This window comes from Sorex araneus, chromosome 10 (genome assembly GCF_027595985.1).
Source record: "Sorex araneus isolate mSorAra2 chromosome 10, mSorAra2.pri, whole genome shotgun sequence".
NCBI lineage: Eukaryota > Metazoa > Chordata > Mammalia > Eulipotyphla > Soricidae > Sorex > Sorex araneus.
In genome coordinates, this window is record NC_073311.1 from 55,440,241 (window position 1) to 55,463,863 (window position 23,623).

Genomic DNA, 23,623 nt, shown 5'->3' on the forward strand with positions numbered 1-23,623 from the left:
CCGGTGTTCTTCCTGCAGGGGGAAACTTGGTTTTGCTAGGAGTTAAAAATGAAGGACAGTCTCATGGAAAGAGCCAGCAGAAGCAATGATTAATATGTGAGAGAATTATTAGAAAATGGGTTTTAGGAAGGGAAGGGAATGAAAACTGTGGGCAGGCCCCAAGATACTTAAAATGAGCATCTCTCTCATTTAGCAGGCTGCGGGAATCCATGGGAAGATCACAGGCAGAAGAGAAACAATGTCTGAAATTCCCACAGCAGTGGGCTATGTTTGAGAAACTTCTCTAGGCCCACACTGGAAATAAAACAAGCGAAGAGTTTTCTATCACACCTATTCTGAATGTTTATTGCTGGTTGCACAAGGATATAAATAACACTGGGTACTTAGATCAGCCCCTCATCCACCACATCCTCTAAGAAAGCATGAACCACCCACGTGGTCATATTTGTTTGAAGGAAGAAAGAGAAATTAGCATATCATTCATGTTACCAACAGCTTTATTCTCACTCTCTTGTGCAGTTTACAGTGTCCTCCAGAGAAGAAAATCCCCAACCAATGGGCAAGAAATGTGATTAGGGACCTTCATTGAGCCAGTAAAAACTCTAGATGTCTCCAGGGTGGGAACAAGAACCCCAAGACAAAAGAACCACGGGGAATAGTGTACCTTCCCGATTCCGTGGCATACGTGTCACTGCAGCATGATCACTGCATCCTGTATTTTTGGTATACTGGTACAATATGAAGAAAAACTTCATGCAATGGTTGAATCCAACTTTTTTTTGCAAAAAAAAAAAACCACAACAACATAAAATCTGTAACAATCATGTGGTGAAGTATGGTATTTCTTAGCCGTTGGCTGTGCTGATGGCAATTAGTAAGAGGCCGATATGAAATCATTTACTGAGACAGGCAGCATCAGAGATCTGGCTCTGGTGGGTACTCGAAGTGGGCAAGGTAAAGGTCTGCATTCTAAGCCTCTTCTGCCAGAAAGCACTAGGTAGAGTGAGAATTTCAGAGCCAGGGGGAACCCATAGGAAGGGAAGGATGGTGACCAGGGCTATGAGGGTCTTCCATAGTGGGAGAACAAGGGGGTGGGATGGTGGCAAAGGCAGGCCATGGGACGGGCAGAGGCATCATTCTGTCCATTCCTTCTTGATGGACAGGTTCCACTCCCAGGTCAGGTGGTCCTGCTTGTCATCGTCGGTGAAGAAGGATTTGTTGTGGTAGGTACCTCGGGCCAGCATGCCCTTGGGAGCTTCCTCAGCGGGCGTCAGAAACTCGTACTCCTCAGGCCGGGGCCCATAGCTGCCCACCATAAATGATGCTTTATCCACTAGGAAGAAAGAAAGACACACGAGGGTGAGTGTCTGATAGAAGAAAAAGGACACTGCAAACTGAATTTTGGAGCACAGCCTTGAACAAAGTGATCAAGGTCAAGAGCAGCAGGGGTGCATGGAGGACCACAAGGGCCTGAGCGTCAACCCCCAGCCTCCCTCTGCAACCCAATCTGATACCTCACTGGCCCCAGAGTGTCTTTTCATAAAAATTCCCCTTGACCTCCTCTCAAAGACTTCTTCAAAAACCAATCAGCTGGAGCACTGGGGCTGGAGGAGTAGCAGAGTGGGCAGAGTCATATACCTTGTCTGGCCCAGATTTGATCTTCAGCATCCCATATGGTCTCCCAAGCCTGCCAGGAATGATTCCTGATTGCCGAGCCAGGATTAAGACCTGAGCACAGTCAGATGTGGCCTCCAAGCCAAAAAAAACAAATAAAAAATCATCCAGCTGTGGACCCCAAAAATCAGTGTTTTTAAAAGATCTCATCCCAGAAGGGGATTAGAAAGTTAGCAATATGCACAGGCAGATTCGCAGGCAGACACCGTGTCTTGGCAGTTAAGTGCTGGAAGTCTGAAGGAGCAGTTTCAGACACTTACTGAGACCAGTCAGTATGGTCTAAGCCCGAAGGAAAATAAAAATATTCCTTTCAGGAGGCTTTGTATTGGAGCAACCAATTCAAATCTTCAATGGGATTTGAATAACTGAATGAATTTAGAGGTCATGCATACCCATATTACAAACTTCTCTCCACGTTAATTAGCTAGAACTGCATTTGGTGACACGCTGTTTCTGGGGGTGCAGAGAGCCCCTGGGTAACAACAAGCTGGAAAAGTTGGTTTTCACCTTTCTCCCTTATTAAGTACATGAGGTGTAGACACACAGACACACACACACACACACAGAGGCAGCATGCCCAATTTATATGCAATTTGTCAAGAACAACTTCAGATCAGTGTCCTGGGATTTTCCTCAAACCTGGGTTCAATTCCTCCATCCCTCTCAGAGAGCCTGGCAAGCTACCGAGAGTATCCCGCCCTCATGGCAGAACTTGGCAAGCTACCCATGGAGTATTCGACATGCCAAAAGCAGTAACAACAAGTCTCACAATGGAGATGTTACTGGTGCCTGCTCAAGCAAATCGATGAACAAGGGGACGACAGCGCTACAGTGCTATAGTGCTACAGACAGCTTTTGCTAAATTCCAGAAAAAGGATGTTTTCCAACTGCTGGGGGAAAAATGCAAAACAAAGCAAAACAAAACACACCCTAAAGGTGGGGAAGAAGGAAGAAATGGAAAAAGAAGCTGAGATGTTGTCAGGAACTTAAGCTCGGACTCCTCAGCACTCCCTCCCCACCCTGTGCCTCTCTCAGCTTCTGTCCCCACCAAGCACAGGTTCTCAGATATTTCTGTTTGGAATTTCTGACACTTAGGTATCACACCTGTGATTTTTTTTTTTAAAAATTACTTTCTAGGGGCTGGAGCGATAGTACAGCGGGTAGGGCGTTTGCCTTGCATGCGGCCGACCCGGGTTTGATTCCCAGCCTCCCATATGGTCCCCGGAGCCCCGCCAGGAGTAATTCTTGAGTGCATGAGCCACGAGTGACCCCTGTGTATCTCCAGGTGTGACCCCTGTGTATCTCCAGGTGTGACCCAAAAAGAAAAAAAAAGAAAAAAATTAAAATTACTTTCTAGAATACTGTATGCACAAAACTGTGCTCAATTTATCTTGCTTACTCTTCCTCTTTCAGAGCGAATAAATTGAATTTTGGCTACTAAATGCTGGTGGCTCCTGACTGACCTGGTCTAAACTAGGTCACTAGAATGGGGGCTTTGCTGTTGCTATGTTCCTAGGCTGCTCTTGGCTCTGACCTGACCCCTCACTGGGGTCGTGACTACAACTTGTTAATAAGCAGAAGTTTCCCATGGCGGCGAGAGGTGGAGTTCAAAGTAGAGTAGCATGTGGGTCATCTCTTACCTTTCATCCCAGTTCGGTAGACATGCTGAACATATTTCAGTCCTGACACGATATCCCTGTTCACCTGTAGGTTGGAGGAAAGCAGGCACTTCAGTTAGGGAGTCTTTTGTAAAAAACTAAAGCACGCCGAGGGGCGTGTGCACTCGAGGGCTCTCTGGGCGGCTGTGTCTCACCGCCCGAGTTCGGTGCTCTGGAACCGCTGTGCATGGACTGGATTGGGATGGCCGTTGGCCAAGGACAGGTGAAGGAAGAACGAGGACCAAGCTGGTTACTGATTAGTTACCGTTTATTCAATCTTCCATCTTTCTCATCTCCCGCACTCCCAGCTCCGTCCTCTCTCTGGATCTATCACAGCCTGGATTCTCCTTCACTAGTCTCTCCCCCTACTTGCCTCTCCCACCTTGCCCTCTAGGCTACACACAGCCAGGTAGCAAAATCAACATAAGAAAGCCCTTCCCGAGGGCAGCCAGGTTCAAAGGGAACACTACCTAAGGGCATTCCAAAGCCCTTCCTGACTCTTAAGGTGTTTTTCTCCTTTTCTTAGTCCAAACACTTATTAACATCTTAATACTAGTTATTTTTGGATGGACATAGCAAGAGATACATTGAGGCTTGCAAGGCAGCTCTCCTGGCAACATCTTGCCACAGACTCAGACTATAGCACTCAGGCCAGATTAATCATTCCTCACCCTAGCAGGGTCCGAATCTAGTTATCACTGTTTGGATCATGACAGCATTTGTCCATGACCAAGCTCTTAACTTATAGTTAAGCATTAGGCACTTTGACCAGGCCCATCTCGATGCCAGGGTAGCACACAACTCACCACTTGCCCTGGATTGGTCTCGTCCCTCGGCGGGATGCTGCTTTTGGGGGTGCTAGGAAGTAAGGGCAGCTGAGGCTTAGGTGGAGAGAACAGATGCTCAGGAGGAAAATATCATGTAGAGTCAAATGACTCCCAGGTTACAAAAGCATAGCATTTGCTAAGTCTTCCTGTGTCCATACAAAAAGGACATTGCTCTGAATAAACTATGCAAAGGACTCAAGGAGAAGAGAAAAACATTATTTACAAGTCAACAGAACACTAAGAAAGAAGCTACAAATAAACACAGAGGAATGGGAGCACTGTGATGGGAGTAACCCAATAAACCTAAACTACCTGAGGCTATGTTACCCTACAGTCTTTGGTTTTACCTTTTCATTTGTGTTGATCTGACTGAACCAAATCTTCCTGAGATTTGTCATATTGTGGTAAAGATTGGGCAAGGATCACAAAACTGAACATTGACCACCTGGTTTTATTACTTATTTATTTTTATGAGGACACTTTACTTTTTATAAGATTGCATAGGTTTGTCTTAGGGGTACATTTTAACCACACCACACCTACCATCAGCGGGTCAGTATCTCTCCACTACAGTCCACAGGGGCCCTCTTCAACCTTTGAATCTACTTCACATCCCACTCTGTAATTTCAGTTTTTTGGTCGAAGTCTAAGTCTTTTTTTTTTTTTCAATTGAATCACTGTGAGATACAGTTTCAAAGCTTTCATGTTTGAGTTTCAGTCATACAATGATCAAACACCCATCCCTCCACCAGTGCACATTCCCCACCACCAGTGTTCCCAGTATACCACCCCCCCACCACTTCCAACCCTCCCTCTGCCTCCATGGCAGACAATCTACCCCATACTCTCTCTCTATTTGGGGGCACTATGGTTTGCAATACAGATACTGACAGGTTATCATGTTTGGTCCTTTATCTACTTTCAGCACACATCTCCCATTCCGAACCGATTCCTCCAACCATCATTGTCTTAGTGATCCTAAGTGTTTGTTTTTGTTGGACTTTATCTGTGCCCTTGTTTTCTTCTTAATGTGTTATTTATGAGTTCATTCAATACTTACCTTTCTGTGCCTAATTCATTTCACTTTAAGTCTCATTCACTTTGTCGTCAAAGGCAAGATTTAATGTTCTCTTATACTAACTGATCAATATTCATCATGTATATATACCACCTCTTTATCCACTCATCCATTGTGTGTACTTGGGTGTTTACTATGTCTTGATTATTGTAAATAACATTGCTATCAGCACGGCTCTGTGTATATCTTTTTGAATTAGTGATTCTGTATTTTTTTGGCTAGATTCCTAGTAAGGGAATTGCTGGATCATATGGTAGATTCATTTTTCATATTGAAATATAAAAACAAATGCTTTGCATAGATACTGCACAGTTATATTACCACCAACAGTGAGTGATTTCCCCACACCTGTGCCAGCCCTCACTCCTTCTGGTCTCTTTGATACAGGACATTCTCATTGCTTCGAGGTGGTATCTCATCACCACTTTAATTAGCATTTCCCTGATAGTGCTAAAGAATGCTTTTCATATGCTTGTTGGCCATCAGTAAGTCTTTCTTTGTTAAGTAGCATCTGTTTACTTCTTAATCTTTGGATGAGGTTTTGGGTTTTATTTGTTGTTGAATTATGTGAGTTCTTTATATATCTTTGATTATTGTTTCTTTGTCAAATGTATCGTGTGAATATTTTCTCCTATTCATTTGAATGTCTGTTCATTTTAACAGTAACTTGACTGCCTTTTTTTAAAAAGCAAAGATTAATAACTGGGACTTCAATATGCTTTTTTAGTTTTATATAATATTTATTTTCCTTATGCTTTCACTGCTGTTGAAATTTAATTCCTGAAGACATCACTGAAGACAGCAAATTGTTTTGCCTGGTTTACTTTAATTTATTTTATGGTTTGGGGTCTAACATCCAACTCATGTATTTTCAGGTAATTTTGTGCATGGGGATTTTGGGTGTATTCCAGTTTATATCTGTTCCTTTGTTCCCTTATATTTTCATATTTGAGTATTGTATAGTAATTGGGTTCCATTTATATCTTTTTGTTTGTGTCATCCAAATGTTTTTCTTTTAAAGTCACTATGTCAGTTGCATTTAAGTGCCCAAGTTTATAATATATTTAACTTGAAAGCAAGTAACCCCCCCATCTTGTCCTGAGAATCTCTACTATTCTGCTACTTCTTTACCACATTTTATGTTATCTGAATGTTTTCACACTTCTAAGTGTGGTTTCTTTTCCTTTTGTAGAATGCCCTTTAGTATTTCTTGCAGAACTAACTTAGTGATGTTGAATTTGTTTGTTAGAATTCTTTTTTTTTTCCTTTTCCCAATCACTCCTTAAAATCTGAGTGATAAACTAGATGGGCAGAATATTCTTGGTTGAAATTCTTTTCCATTTAATACTTTGAATAAACCATGCTGTTTCCCCCTGGACTGTAGAGTTTGTGTTGAGATCGGCTGATGGTTAATGAGAAATTTCCTGATGGTTAACATGTAACTCTGCTGTTCCCTACTTGCATTTAGGAATCTATCTTTTTTCCTATTCTTTTGTTATTTTAATGGTGTATTTAGAAAGTGATAGCACAGCGGGTAGGGAGGGCATTTGCCTTGCACGCGGCCGACCCGGGTTCGATTTCTCCGTCCCTCTCAGAGAGCTTGGCAAGCTACCGAGAGTATCCGGCCCACAAAGCAGAGCCTGGCAAGCTACTGTAATGTATTCGATATACCAAAAACAGTAACAAGTCTCACAATGGAGACGTTACTGGTGCCCGCTTGAGCAAATCGATGAACAATGGGACGACAGTGCTACAGTGTAAATCTTTTTGGATTTATTTTGTTGGGAGATTTTTTAGTTTTTCTGGACCTGGATATCTGTTGACTTAGTTCTGAGGAAATTCTTAGCTATTATATTCAATTAAAAATTCTGCCCTTTTATTTCCTGAATTTGGGCCATACACAGCAGTGTTCAGGGATCACCCCTGGTAGGGAGTGGGGTACCTTATGAGGTACTGGTGATCAAACCTGGGTTGACCACATCAAGCAAGTGCCTGATTCTCTGTACTATCCCTCTGCCCTCCTCCTCTTTTATTTCTTTCTTCTCATTCTGGAACCATGGTGATGCAAATGTTGCTTCTCCTGATATTGTTTTATAAGTCTCTTATATATTTTCATTTTTGAAAATTCTTTTTTTTTCTGATCTTTTCTGATGGTTTTTGTCTGCCTTATCTTTGAGCTCACTGATGTGTTCTTCAACTCTGTCATCCTATTTATGGGTCCCTCTATTCTGTATTTTGGTTTTATCTGTTGTATTTTTTAGCTTTATGATTTGTTTAGACTTTTCTCATACGTCCACTCATTTTTCTTTTTGTTACTGATAACTAAGTCTCTTCAGTCCAAGATTTTATTATCCCCAAGATGTGCAGCTGATTTCCTTTGTTTCCTCAGTATGTTTGGTGCTACAAAAGGACTTGGTATGGAAGGAGGCATGTTCAAACAGACCTAGACATCAACCCAAGGTATACAATTACAAGTGCCGGGCAGTAGCTACTATTTTTGAGTGCTTTGTGAGTCTGAACACCGGGAGTTCATGATCATGAGTACCTCCCACTGAATGCAGTGGGCCTGGGTGGCATTCAGAGGTTCAAAGTCATGAGAGGCTAGAAGCAACTATGTACAAAGCTCAAAGGGTTCTTGGAAGTGACCAGGGAAGGACAGTCCTGAGTGCCCAGTGGTGTTTATGTGCTGAGTTTGAGAGGAAGTGGACAGAAGCAGGGGATTGAAAGGTCATGAGTACAGCCGTACAGACCTGCGTAGTGGATGGGTTTGAGAGAAATGAGGCCTCAGTTCCAGCTGTTGATGGAACAAGCACTCAGAGACTGGTGGGGAACAGTCTATCTGGTCCTGGTCTGACAAAGGAATATAGAAGACAGGGAGGTCTCTTTTCTAGCCTGCTATGCTTTGCAGGTTCTGTAGGGCATTTTATGATTGGAGGAGGGCAGCAGTGGGTGTGGGATGGAAGGGCCTAGGTCTGTTTGACTGTTGGGTATCACTGTCACTGTCACTGTCATCCTGTTGTTCATTAATTTGTTCGAGCTGGCACCAGTAATGTCTCTCATTGTGAGACATATTTGTTACTGTTTTGGGCATATCCAGTAGGTCACGGGTAGCTTGCCAGGCTCTGCCATGGGAGCGCGATACTCTCGGTAGCTTGCTGGACTTTCCGAGAGGGGCTGAGGAATCTAACCCGGGTCGGCCGTGTGAAAGGCGAAAGCCCTACTGCTGTGGCTATCGCTCCAGCTCTAATATCTGTCTCTTCATCCTCAACCTGCTCAGCTATTTGCTAGGGTAGGTGGAGTTCTCAGGTTCTGTTACTCTGGAGTGTTACTCTGGAGAGTAACAGAATACGGTGTCCACCAGAACTAAGGTGCTAGAGGCTTCCATGATGATACAACCACAACCTTGGTTATACTCTACAGCGTCTTGCCTTTCACAGAATGTTCTGAGAATAGGATCTTCGTTTTGGGGTGTCAGGTGCCACACCTTAGAATCTTTTCCTGATGCAGTGGGTTTCTTTTGTGGCAGGGGCTCTTCTCTGTCTTCTGTCCATCTGGATGTTGTCCTTCTGTCCAGTGGTAGGAAAGCTTTGCTTATGCAGGTTTCAGGTCATTTTCTGTGCAGTAATCCATGCTTTGGTATAGATTTGCCGAGATGTCAGAAGACAGAATGCAGTTTTTCCCTTGTTGGCCATCTTATTAGCCATGGCCCTGCTAATCTGGATGTAATCATGGAATGAATTGAATTATGGATCTTTTGTTTTGTGGGGAAAAAAAGCCAACCTCTACTACCCCACTACCGCCATGCTCCAGGACACTTTCCACACGCTCGGACTGAGCCTCACACATGAGCGAAGTCCCATAGAATACAGGTAACGCAGAACTTTGTGATCTTGGACTCTGGGCTCAGCAGGATCCCGGAGCACAGATCCTCTGCCTGCTTCCCCCAATCTCTGGTGACCCAGGGGTCACATCCATAAGCCACATCCTGCCGGCACCAGATAATCTCCTTGTTGACCACCCTCCATAACACATGGCTGCTTCTCCCGGAAGTGAGCATAAAATGAGGCCCCCATAACCATGCCACCAGACTCCGCACCATGGGTGTCCCAGAGGGGGGTGGTTGAGAGCCCTCCCTGCACCAAGGGACCCAGCCCCGGCAGCCGACCTCCACTATCCCACCGCTGCCAGAGTCTAGGCCGCTTTCCATATGCTTGGGTCAAGCCTCATGCATGATTGAACGTATTCCTGGACACATCATCATAAAGGGAAATATATATATACATATACATATGTATATATATAAATATACATATATATAATATATATACCTCTTGCAGAACCCGGGAAGCTACCAAAAATATCCCGCCTGCACAGAAGAGCCTGGAAAGCTCCCTGTGGCATATTTGATATGCCAAATACAGTAACAAACAATAGGTCTCATTCCTCTGGCCCTGAAAAGATCCTCCAATCGTTGGGAAATATGAGTAAGGAGAGGCTGCTAAAATCTCAGTGCTGGGATGAATGGAGACATTACTGGCACCTGCTCGAGTAAATCAGTGAACAACGAGATGACAGTGAAACAGTGATACAATGATTGTTTGGGGATGGAAGCTATTTAGTTCTTTAAAACATTATTTCAACATTCTTCTCTAAGTTTCTCCTTTAGAGATCCAAAGTACTAAATCTGCTTTACCTCATACCACCAGTCAAAAAATAGTCTTTATCTTGGGAAGAGTTACAAAGGTACCAATATTAAAATATTGGTACCTTTGGAAAATATTAATATTAAAATATTAAAAATCCTAATCTCAAAAGTCATCTGTTTAACATCTGAAAAACAACACAAAGAAGAAGCTTCAATGGAAAATCAGGTCCAAAAGATGGTTGTGCCTGCAACATAATTAGGATGTGAGTCTAGAGATGAGTATATGTGTTATGTGGGAACATCCTCCCCAAATGTAAATAATGGGTGAAATCTGCCACGCAATTTGTGTGTCTGTCGTTTTCAGACATCGTCTGAAATCTTGCTACTTTCTCAAGCCTTTCAAAGAAAATTCATTAAAGCAGAATGAAAATACAGGCAGGACAGCCTGAGCACTTTGTTTTTCCATGATTCATTTTACCTGGGAGTGAGCAGGGTTGTCTGGCAATATTATATAGTGGTCATGTCTATATAAACAAGTTAAAGTGGACATTGCATCACTAGCTGGAGGGTTTGGTTAATTGTCCATCAGTACAAGAATTAAAGCATCTTTCCTAGCAATAATTTTCCCTAAAGCATCTCTCCCTGACAATAATTATATTCCACTTTTGCTTTGGACAGAATAATGAAACCAATTCATCATGTTGCAGTTTTTGATGTGTTGTGGGCAGTAAAGTACCTTGGCAGTGAAAACTAGAGGCTTAGATTCTAGACTGTCACGTAGTAAAATCTGTGGTAGGAACCTATCAAAAGCAGACAGAATAAAAAAGCTTTCTGGCAGAAACGTTAATAAAATGAACCCAAAGTTTTAATCAAAACTTCAACAAATGGCTGACTTCCATATGTGGCTCATAGGAATTGGGAAAATAACATCTCTTTGTCCAAGCAGGCTAAGCTTTTGGTTTAGGGGTCTCGTGGGAAAAGACCTAAAACAGGAATGGTGGTGGAGAAGCAATACGAATGAAAAACAAAGGGTCTCTAGTTGTTTCTGCTTCTTCATAGAGGGTCCCATTAATATAAATGTTTGAGATTGATTTTAAAATGAATACTCATAGTATTTGCTTCATCCTTCTCTCTCTGACTCTGGAAAAACAGCCCTGGTAACATGGATGAAAAGGGCTGTGGAAATCAGGTATTATACATTTCTCTGGGAATGAAGAACGGGGAGAAACCAGAAGATCCATCCCAGGCCAAGGTTTTGGAGCTTTCTAGAGGGAGAAAGAGCAGAATATTGAGAGCACTTGGAGAGATAATAGAAGGGGGTTTAGGGTGAATTGCTGGCAAGATGAATGCAAGCTTTCTCGAAAACTTTCAAGAGGTTTTAGTAAACTGCTTCTCAAATATTTTCAATTTTGAGTTGGCATTTCTTCTAACGATAGTTGTGCCCTGCTGGGCCAGGCCCCACGGTGGTTCAGCTGGATGTGGACTGCACACAGAGTCGTTTCTCTCCCGTTAGAAGCAAGGCCAAGCCTCTGCAGGAAATGGGACTTGAAAAACCCCTTGTATCCCCCTCTTCTTCCATCACTGTCATTGGTAGCCCTGACTCCAGAGCAGCAACGGCCCTGCTTTCTGCCTCTGCCTTCTCTGCCATAGCAGAGCCTCATGCTCCAGGCCTTTCTTCCTTACTCAGTCGTATCAGCTTTCATGTCTCCTTTGATAAAACACTGGCTGACTACATGGGCAAATGAAGGCAGCAGCATTAACGGTCAGAAACCGGGCTGAGAAGTAACCTATTCCCACCGTCTTTGCGTGCAGTGCTTTACCAAACACTCAGGTGTTTGAATGATTACACAGAGCAACAGGAAACCAGAAAAGGACCTCGCTTGGTCTCTGTTGGAGAGTAGGCATCAACAAATATATCTAGTGTGAAAAAATTTTTCTTTTTGCCACGCCTGGCAATGCTCAGAGGTTCCTCCTGGCTCTGCAGTCAGGAATTACTCCTGGAAGTTCATGGGGAACCATATGAGATGCTGGGAATTGTCCCTGGGTCGCCCATGAGTAAGGCCAACACCCTACCCACTGTACTATCTCTCCAGTTCCAGGAATAAAAAACTTTTGAGGGATATTTGTAAGTGGCAGAGAGTGATTACCCATGGATGTAGACCCCAGACAGAATTGTGTCCTGCTCTAAGGGGAAAGAAGGTCATGTCTCTCAGTCCAGGGGCAGTATCTGTTTTCTTCCATGGACTCCAGCCCTGGAGGATCTGACTGAGTAGGCATGAGGACTAACATAAGATAGTAAAAGCGAACAGTAAGTTTCTGACAGATTTGCAGTCAGACTCCAAGTTAGTTTTCTTTCTTGAGTTTAAAAAATAGGGGCCGCACCTGGCACTGGGGTCTGAGGCCAGTGTCATGCTTTTTGACTTATCTGGGTGGTAAGGTCCACCATGGTCACACCAAAGGTACTCAGGGGCCACGTGGTGTTGCAGATTGAACTTAGGGCCTTTCGTGCAGAGGGCATCTACCTCTTGAGTCACATACCTCGCCCTCTTCTCAATTTTACCTGCTCAATGAGATAGGCACTCCTTCATTACCTGCCCCACAGTTATAATTGTGATTTCTAGTGATTTACCAAGTGTGACATTCATTTCAATAATATCCTCAAGAAATATTAGCCAAGAAATATGACCCAAGAGGGTCAGTTCTGTTTTCCTTTATTTTCACTTGATTTATGCATTTATCTATTTCTCAACTTCACAGATGACCTGCTATTCTCATACCTGAATGTGAAATATTAAAAAGGATATATAATTTCTCCCTCTTTCAAGGTGCATAGGTGGTGTAGGGAGAAATAACACAAAAGGTACAAAGCAGGGCTACTGTCCTGCCACATCTAAGTATAGGAGTCTCCAAATAGTTTCTACGAGGCAAATATCACCCTGATGCCAAAAGCAGAGAAAGACACCACAAAAAAAGGAGAGAATTTCAGGCCAATATCCCTGAAGAGCACAGATACAAAGTTCCTCAACAAAATAATAGCAAACAAAATCCAATGACGCATCAAAAAAATCATACATCATGACCAAGTAGGATTCATCCTGGGGATGCAATTATAGTTTAAATTTGTATGTCAGTCAACATAATACACCATATAAATAAAATTAAAAAAATATGATCATATCAGTAGATGCAAAGAAAGCATTTGGTAAGATCCAGCATCCATTCATGATTAAAAACTCTCAATGAAATATTAGTTGAAGTAAATTTCCTCAATATAGTTAAACCCATCTACCACAAACCCACAGCAAACATTTTCCTCAGTGGGGAAAAAGTAAAAACCTTGCCTCTAAGACCAGGCACAGGACAAAGTTTCCCACTCTTGCCATTTCTACTCAATATAGTACTGGAAGTACTTGTCATAATAGTAGGCAAGAAAAAGATACCAAGCGTATGCTGATAGGAATGGAAGAAATAAAGCTCTCACTATTTGCAGATGACACGATGCTAAGAAAATCTCAAAGACTCTACCAGAAAGTTCCTAGAAACAATAGATTTCCACAGTAGGGTGGCAGTTCACAAAATCAATAGCCAAAATCCATGGCTTTTCTATATGCAAATAATGAAAGAGAAGAAAGAGATAGCACTGTCATCCCGTTGTTCATCGATTTGCTTGAGCGGGCACCAGTAACATCTCCATTGTGAGACTTGTTGTTACTGTATTTGGCATATCGAATATGCCACAAGTAGCTTGCCAGGCTCTGCCGTGCCGGTGGGATACTCTCGGTAGCTTGCTGGGCTCTCCCAGAGGGATGGAGGAATCGAACCCAGGTCGGCTGCATGCAAAGCAAACATCCTACCCATTGAACTCCTGTTCACAATTGTGCCTCATAAAATCAAGTACTCACCCACATAGCAGAGCTTGGCAAGCTACCCATTACGTATTCGATATGCCAAAAAAAGTAACAATAAGTCTCACAATGGAGACGCTACTGGTGCCCGCTCGAGCAAATTGATGAGCAATGGGATGACAGTGACAGTGACAGTGACCTTGGAGTCAGCTTAACTAATGAGGTATAAGACCTATATAAAGAAAACTATGAAACTACTTCAAGAAATAAGGACATGAGGAAATGGAGATGTATCCGCTGCTCATGGATTGGAAGAATTAACATTGTCAAAATGGCAATAATCCCCAAAGCATTGTACAGATTCAATGTAGTCCCTGTAAGGATACCCATGAAATTTTTCAAAGAAATAGACCAAGCACTCCTGAAATTTATATGGAACAACAAACACTCATGAATAGCCAAAGCAGTCCTAGGGAAAAAGAAGATGGGGTTCATCACCTTCCCCAACTTTAAAGTGTACTACAAAGTGGTAGTAATTAAACCAGTATGGTATGGAATAAAGACAAACCTTCAGACCAGTGGAATAGAGTTGGATATATAATAGAGATGACTGGATAAAGAAATTATAGTATATCTACACAATGGAATACTACAGAGCCATTAGTAAAAATGAAGCTATGAAATTTGTTTATAAATAGATGGACATGGAGAGTGTCATGTTGAATGAAATGAGTCAAAAGAAGAGGGACAGATATAGAATGACTGCTTTCTTTGTGGGATATTTGAGAGAGAGACAGAGACAGATATGGAGACAGAGACAGAGAGAGAAGAAAAATGCCTGTCATAGAGGCAAGCAGATTGGGGGGAGAGGGAAACTGGGGACATTGGTTGTGGGAAATGTACACAGGTGAGGGGATGGGGGGTGGAACATCATTGACTGAAACTGAATCATGAATAACTTTGTAACTGTGTATCTCACTGTGATTCCAATCAAAATGTCTGAGGGGCACACAGAGAGGGTTTTCCTGGGCTCACATGACCAATAGAAACGGTTGGGAAAAGGAAGGAAGGATGAAGAGCAACAGGCAGAACACAGAGCTGGGGAGATGGCAGTGCTGACCCGGGAGAAAGAGAAACAAAAAATATGCCAATGTGACCATTCAAGAAATAGGACTATTTTCCTATCTCTGATTATAGAAAGGACTTGAATTTTATGAAAACAGCAAAAGATACTTACTTTGAAATGAATTTTGACTCTATATTCGACACCTTCCTTTAGCACAAACGTTTCCTTTTTGAGGGCTTCAAGATCCCCTGTAGAAATGAAGTTAGAGTTTGTTCTTCTCTGAAGGAGATACACAGCAGGATGAATGAAATGACTCTATAGGCTAGAGGCATTTGATGGACACACCATAGCAAGTGGTCCATAGGGCTCTCAATTCAGAAAGAATTTGAAATTAATTTCACCGCACACACATACTCTCACATTTACACACACATACATGCACACATACATTTGAAATTCCTGAAATCATGTGACCAGATATGAAAGAAATGTGAGAAAGACTTTCCCCCCAGGTTTGATGAGTTCCTTAAAAATATATAAGAAACAAGGAACAAATTATGCATGAAAGTGTTTTCCTTTTTTAAAATATTGAGGTCTAGTTGACAGATAACAGTATAATTATCTCAGCAAATAGCATACTGATTTGACATTTTAATTTATAGTGAATTTATCCCCATGGTAGAATTTAGTTAACATTAATAACCCACAGTTATAGAATGTCTGATTGTCAGTCATTATATAGAATGCCAAATTATCAATAAAATAATACTATTTACTCAGCTATCCTAGAACATGTGAATTAGCTGTTTAAAATGTCTACTGAGATGACATTATCTATATTGTGTCAAATGAAGCACTGTTGCACCATCATCCCATTGTTCATCAATTTGCTCAAGCGGGCACCAGTAACATCTCTATTGTGGGACTTGTTGTTACTGTTTTTGGCATATCAAATATGTCACGGGTAGCTTGCCAGGCTCTGCCATGCAGGCAGGATACTCTCGGTAGTTTGCCAGGCTCTCCCAGAGGAATGGAGGAATCGAACCTGGGTCGGTCACGTGCAAGGCGAACGCCCTACCCGCTGTGCTATGCTCCAGTCCAGTCAAATGAAAAGATGATTATAAAATATGTCCTTAGCCCTCAAATATAGAAACATAAGAAAAATATTAAAAATATCAATGACTTATTTTATAGATTTGATAATAATTTTGTATTATCTAGTTTGAAAACTTTCACTTGTTTTGGTTCCTTTTGATCATTTTGCATCTCATTTTGCATTTACAATTTTATTAATTTATTTTGGGGCCACCAAAGCATGCTCAGGGTGCTCCAGGGGGCGCTGACAAACTTAGCTAACTGGACCGGACAGTTCAATGCCAGCCTGGCCAGGGGTGCTGCTCCTGCCCTCCTGTACCGGGGGTCTTCAGGGCTGCACCCGGGGCTGCTCAGGGACCCATGCAATGTTGGAGATCCAGCTCGGGTCCTTGCACATGTAAGGCCATGCACACCTGGCCCTTGAGTAGTCTCCCAGCACGATACTACTTTTCATAAGGGAAATCTCTTCAGTTACAAGTTTTCGGCTTCATTAAACCTGGATATGCTCCTAATTCCTGTACTTTTATCATTAAGATAATCATTCTCTATTTTTCTTCTGATGCGGTTCCATATGATCTGAAATTCAAGGATGACTTGAATGACTTAATTTATAGTGAATTTATCCCCATGGTAGAATCTAGTTAACATTAATAACTCACAGTTATAGAATGTCTGATTGTCAGTCATTATATAGAATGCCAAATTATCAATAAAATAATACTATTTCCTCAGCTATCCTAGAACATGTGAATTAGCTGTTTATAATGTCTACTGAGATGACATTATCTCATTATCTATATGTGTGTGTGTGTGTGTGTGTGTGTGTAAAACAGAACAGCTACTAGTGTTCTCTCTGTCTCCGTCTCTTTCTCTATATGCATACGCACACATACATACATACATATACACATATCAACCTATGAGATTCGCCTCTTTAACTTCCTTCTGACAATAAATCACTTTTTTTTTCTGATGTGGGGGAAAAGTCCAGAGATCAACTTCTCACTGCAATATTAGGCCCCTCTGAGTAGAACCGATTTCCTTTGTGCCGATTCAAGTCTGCTCTTGCAAATTAACGCTATACCTGGTAACGTTACACAATTTTGCACAGGAAGAGGTCTGTGTGTTGGTGAATTTCTCTCCTGCAGAGAACCTTAAGTGTGGGGGTGGTTGAATGTGTGTTTGCTCTAAGGCTTTCAGTTGAACAGGAAGTGTGTCTTCTCAGCCTGATTTCCTCTCTGACAAAAAGCCCATATATGGTAAGGAAAGAATATGTCTTGTGTGAGGGCAATTACCCTGCTGCTAAGCCTCCTGCTTTAGAATCCTGCTTTTCTTTCTCTCAGAAGCTCACACCCTGAAGCAAGTAGAATTTTTTTCCCCCCTAAAGACCTGCCCTGGAGCGGCCTCACCACAGTGCTATAACCTTTTCCTCACTTCTCTGCGCTAACCTCTTCCCCGGTCACTCCCGCTTTCCTTCAGACCTGAATCTCTGGGCAGAACTTGACCCTTTCCTCCAGAAAATAAAGGGGTGGAACATCTTAATTTGTCATCTTTAAAGGGAAAGCTGCTGACTGTACACAAGAATTACAGCTTTAAGCTAAAGCACTTAGTATTTAGCAGCGAACTTTCTTGCATTGTCCAGCTCTTAGATTGCTTCTTGCTTTCAGGCACATTGAAAAACTTAAGATCAATATTATCTCTGGTGTTTAGATGATATGACTATTACAGTTCCAGAAGCACCTGTTTGCTTCTTAGTGTTTCCATTAGGAGTCCTTTACATGAATAGTAATTGAAAATGAAGTAACTGTGATATAAGTAAATATATCTAGTACTCATGTCTTTTAAACCGACTTTTCATGACTATCAGTACTATGCCCCCTGAGAGCAATGATTTATGAATCCTGCACTTCTGGTATTCACCTTACTAAGGTTTAGATGGCTGGGAAGGAACAGAGGGCAAGCTTTCCCAGTGATGATGATAGATGCTTCTAGAAAGATTAAGATGTATTCACTTACCGGTGAGGTCCATGGTGATTGGTCCGGGAGCACTCTCACAAACCAGGGTAAGGCGGGTGACAGTGACATTGGGAACTGTTGGGTCTGCAGGATGCAAAAGGGAATGTAAGCACAGAAGGACACATATATTTGCTCGCTCTGTGTGTGTGTGTGTGTGTGTGTGTGTGTGCGCACACACACATTTATGTGTACATTTTGAGTAGGAAGCAGAAAACATAAAAAGAGAAGTAATATCTCTATTGGGAGTAGAAATAAAACGAAAATGGTAGGTGCTCCAGGCGTGGTCTCAATGACTGTGTAAGTATAGAGTCACACTATTTCTGCTTTAGGCAATTGGGGATCCATATTGATTACCAGCAACAACAATTTCCTAGTGGTTGTGGGTAGCCACCCAGTTATTTGGGCGCTGCCCATCCTTACCTTGAAGGATGACCATGTCTCCTGCCATTTTGTATGTGTAAGGAGTGAATGATTAGGCAAGGAAGGAGAAGGGAAAAGAGAAAATGTCAAAGCAATATGCCAAGTGGTAGTCTGGGGTTTTTTGCAATCTTCTCTATGTTCTATTTTTCGCCTATTTCAATGCCAGCTTGCACCTTATACAGTCCAAGACCCTGTTCAGCTTCTGTAGATGTAAGTCACAAAATTCACTTGGAAGCCCTTGGCAGTGTTTGTTGAACTCAGTCCTGAGTACCTGGAATATCATTCTCCTCACCTGTCCGCCCACTATTCCCAAGCCTACATACCTGCCACCACGGGGCCATCCCCCAGGAGCGTTTTCTTGTACTTGGCCAGACTTTCATCATCTTTGTCCATCTCCTGCAGCTCTTTCAGTGATTTCTGAGGTGGGGGCTTGTAATTGAGCATGCTGTCCAACTCATCATCATCTGTTTCCACTTGTGCTTCTGGAGCCTTTTCAGTCATTTTGATCTGGGGGGGCAGGGGATAATAGTTTGTTAGCCAAAAGTTAGAAGATTTGAAAGATAGTTCAGTGGGGGCTGTTAGCACTCTACTTGCTTGCCCTAATGACTTCTGACACTATTGTTGAATTTCCAGAAAATGTTCCCTGATTCATGAAAATAATAATGCACTCCAGTCTTTTCTTTGACCTGCCTAAATTTTCTAAATTCCTAAATTTAGAAATTCCTAAATTTCTCTGTGTTCTTTGTTCACATAATAACACTGACAGGAAAGAAAGAAACTCACTTGTGCCTAACCTATAAGTGAATCAACATAACGGAAGCTGTCCCCGATAATGACAAAGTTCCAGTACAAATAGTTAGAGGGGTGCCTTTCCATTCTGGAGGGCGTCCTGGCTCGCCATCTGATTTGTGTACACTCAGCTCTCTCTACCTCTAGAGAAGGCCACATTCTCTTCTGAATGCATGATTCTTTCTGTCTGCCTCTCCCTCTCTCTCCCTTCCCTTCTCATAGTCTCTCAATAAAACTTCTATTTAAGAAAACAAATGAATAGTTATATGAAGGGTCTTCCAGTCCAGCCTACCTTGCTTGTATAAATATCCTCAGCTCATTCAATTCTAGTGATGATGGTTTCAAGAGAACATCAGAAAATTTGTCTAGGAAACCTGCCTCTGACCAAGAACTGAATCTTACCCTGAACTGCTGGACCAAAAAGGTTACATGTGAGAAGTTTTAGTTCAATGACACAGGTTGGAGCTATCAAAATGGTCCCCTCCTAACTTTGCTCGTGGTTCTTCCAGACCAAGTACTAGATTCTGTGTTTCTTTGGACGCCCCTATAGCACACATAGTTCTGACCTTTTCTGAACATCCCTTGATTAGGTTCTCTCTAGAAAGTAGTCTGTTCTCATAACATGTCACAGATGAACACAAGTCCTTAAATTCCATGAGATGATATTTTAAAAATACAAGTATGCCTTTCCTTGGATCTTTCTATCCTTCTCTCCCTTCTGTTTCTCTTCAATTCCTCCCTCCCCTTCCCAGATTTGTTGTGATCACATGCTCAAAGGCTCGCCTGAGCTTACCCTGGAGTCTGTCTTCCTTCAGCATTTAGCACATCTGTCTGTTTTGTACTAAAAATTTAAAGGGTGATCTAATAAAATTCCTCACACTTAAGGGCTAACAATTGAGCAATAATAGTTTCAAATTTGTTCCTCTTCAGGTATATATGGCCAGAGTTTTTCAGAGCTAAAATGAACCTTGAGGTGATGTAATCCAACCTTTGCTTAAACACTGAGAAAATTGGAATCCAGAGGGTAAGAAAATTGTCCAAACTTACACAGTGAGATGAGCTGCAGTGTCCTAAGAAAGAGAGAGAAATCTCTACTGCAAGAATTTTAGGCTCATGACTGGCAGCAATGAACCTGTTTGGGCAAGGACATAATTTTCCCAATTTCCTTCCATTCTACCCTGAGGGCAACCCTCTTCCCCATGTGTAACAGAGTGATTGCTCCTAAGTGGCACAAGTATAAATAAGACCGATTCTGACTATTGACTCCGTAGAGTCCCCTAAGAGGAAAGCACTCTGGAACAAAATCACGGTGGTTCTGAGTTTAATGTCACTATTATTGGTAATAGAAAGAACAATAATATAAAAGTGAAGCCAAGTAAAAGCAATTTGGATAGAACAGAAAAAAAAAAGAAATGATTTCCCTTGGATCCGCAATAATCCTCCAGCTAAATAACTGTCAAACATTATGAGCCTTGATCAGCTCTGAACACAGCATTGCAATGCCCAGGTCTGCTTTCTAAGCAGAAAGGAAACTTGCAGGTCTGTTCCTATGGCAACTCATGCCTCTGCTCGAAGAAACGGCTCCACTCAAAGACCAGCCTCCAAAGAACAGTACAATAAAGAATAGTTTAACTCTCATTTCATACACTCAAGGAAAGTCAATGAACTGGCAGGAATAACAATAGAGGTTGTGTTTGGCTGGGGAGGGGGGCTTTGCAGGTTGGGGATGGTTTAATGGCAATCATTTAGGGACAGAGAAAGGTGATTAGAACAAAGTGAGGCTACTGTCTGAAATTGTTATATCAAAACAAGTGGGGAAATTCAGGAATACAGTAATTTGGTTGAATTATGTAACCTAAGATAAAGAGATATGATGACCCCCAACCCAACTTACTCTGAAAAACTGATTAGAGAAACACAAAAAATGTAGTAGCATGGAAAATAAAGGACCGGAAAAGCAGTTCTCAGGGAAAGCCCTAAAACAAAATTAGGGTCACGATATTTGATGAGCATCACTGTTAGCAAGACACTGTGTGTTGGTATATATTGATGTTTAAGCTATTCTCCAAAGCAGAGAAATTGTTGGGAGGTTGGACAATCTAACTAGACCCAAAAGGTCCAGCTGGTTTAACTGATAGTTGACCATCTTTTTTTCTGAAGCCATAAGTCTCTTAAAAATCAGACTTGGTTTTTATATATATCAGACCTTTATATATATCCGACTTATATAAAGGGAAGAGGTTAATAAGGTCATAAAATTGCATCCACAGTCCCAGGGGCTGTAAATCCCTGACATTCTTCATAGATTTTATCTAAGTCTGATTTGAGGAATGTGACCAGGAAGCCTTAACTTTGAATATGGAAGTGGAGCCTTGAGGGTAAAGGAGAAGCTTGCTTTGCCCGGAGGCCCTGCTAGATCAGAGATGATCTTGGTTGTTGGTCATAAGCTAAGCAATCAAGGCGGTGAACTGCAAATGTTGGTTAAATCAACGCTATAGGATGAGATATTAGCTAAAATCGGTGCTGAGGAGACACGTCCAGGCCTCAAAGCTAGCTGAACAGAGAAGGAACAGAGGGAGAAGTTCTTAAGGAAAATGCTAAATCCTAGCTCTTCAGGACAGTTCTGGTGAGCGCGATTGATTTTGAATAACTATCTTTTTCCTGAGCCTGCCCTCATTGTGTACAGGTTTCCGTTCTGGCTCTGCTACCAACCAACTATGACCCACTGAGCAAATGCCTTCCACTTTCGTGTCTCTAACTTTGTTCATTTTGTCAGATGGGGAGTCACACAGTGCTTTCTGGGTGTTGGGCTTTTTGAGTCTCCATCTATGCATTCTTTCCCACCTGTAGTCACATGTCAGTCACCTGTCAGTCACATGTCAGTGAAGTCCCATGACATTCAGCTCCCTTATTACACTTGTGCATAGGAAGAGACTATTTCTGTTTAATTGATGCAAAACTTATGTGAATTCCCAAATGATGCTGCCTTTTTCATTTCAGAATTCATCTCTGGGAAACCTCAGATTCCCTCAAGGTCCCAGGCATCAGTGCTCCCCCTGGTTTAGCAAGGATTTCCCAGACCTACAGTTTTCTCTTTTTAATCTTCCCTTGCCTGGGTGCTGGCTGAACTGAGTGTAGGAATTTGTGGAAATTCTACAGATGATGGTCTGATCTCTGGCACTTTAATAAAAACTGGCTTCATTGTTGGTCATAATAATGATAATGGTAGTTTTCACATACTGTGCCAAATGCTTGTTGAGACTTCTTTAGTCTGCACTCGGCCTCAAGTGTAAACATTATATAATTTTTTTATCTACAGATCAGAAAACTAAAGTTCATCTAAGTAACCTGCACAAAAAGACGTGGTATAAGGAGCAAACTTATGTCTGAGGACAAGTTGTCTGTATTTTGGACTCTATGCTCAGTTGCTTTGGTTGCATTTATTAAGAACTAATGATGGTGCTGGAATGGTAGTACAGTGGGTAGGGCGCTTGCCTTGCATATGGCCAAACTGGCACCTGGACAGATCCCTGGCACCCCATATGGCCCACCATATGGCCCACCATGCCTGGCAGGAATGATCACGGAGCTCAGAGCCAGGAGTAGGCCCTGAGCACTGTTGGGTGTGACCCCCAAAACAAACAAAAAAAGAAACAATGAAATTAGAAAGTTCGATAGACATCTTAAGACTCTACCCAGGGTACACAGGCAGAGGGAAATGTTCCCTTACAAAATCTGCAGGAGGGCTGTGGTAAGGCTGGGCAGTGTCACATAAGTAGGTTTTCAATGTGACTCTTCGTGTCCCCTTGCACAAGGCACAAAATTGCTTCATGCTCCAGTTTCATCCCCTGCAAAATGAAATCATTACATCAGGGAACCTCTGAGGTCCCTGCTTAACCCAATGACTTTCATGCTCCTCAATTTTAAACAGACTGTGAAATAAAAAATGAAAAAGAGGAAGTGAAGATGAAGTTGAGGAGAGCCCAGCCTATCAGCATTGAACATTCTTTTGCACCTTCCTATGGACTGTTTAATAGTGAAATAGAGAATTAACAATTATACACACACACATATATATGTATATATATATATATATATATATATATATATAGAGAGAGAGAGAGAGAGAGAGAGAGAGAGGGAGAATAGGGCGTCAGAATGCCTAGAGGATCCTATGGTCATTCGGCATGCACTTTGACGCTAATTGTCTATTTTCTGCTTCACAGATGCCCACGCAGATGAACCCTCACACCCCATGTTCACTCTTTGATAAAACAATGTCAAGTATGAGCTGTGCTCTGGTGGGGACTTAGTCTTCTCGGGCTCCATCAAAATGTCAAGTTAAATTAGGATGGTTACTCAGGGCACGCGTATGTCACAGTACAAGCTGGTATTTTGGCTTAACTTTAGGGAAAATTTCAAGATGAGTGAAATTTACATCAGTCTCAAGATAAGGCACATTTATCTGGTTCATTAATACAATCCCAAATGAGCTGATGGTAAGGAAAAG

General features: G+C 42.1%; 1 protein-coding gene across 1 annotated transcript in view; it reads right to left on the reverse strand.

Moving 5' to 3' along the window:
* Window positions 1–479: 479 nt before the first annotated feature.
* Window positions 480–23,623, reverse strand: part of ARHGDIB (Rho GDP dissociation inhibitor beta) — a 28,513-nt gene continuing 5,369 nt past the window's right edge. The window contains exons 2-6 of the mRNA XM_004611297.2: window positions 18,648–18,831; window positions 17,905–17,988; window positions 14,965–15,041; window positions 3,315–3,378; window positions 480–1,333 (exon numbers count right to left, since the gene is read on the reverse strand). Coding sequence (XP_004611354.1) covers window positions 1,134–1,333; window positions 3,315–3,378; window positions 14,965–15,041; window positions 17,905–17,988; window positions 18,648–18,825 — 603 coding nt within the window. The 5' untranslated portion in view covers window positions 18,826–18,831 and the 3' untranslated portion in view covers window positions 480–1,133. The remainder of the gene's footprint in view (window positions 1,334–3,314; window positions 3,379–14,964; window positions 15,042–17,904; window positions 17,989–18,647; window positions 18,832–23,623) is intronic.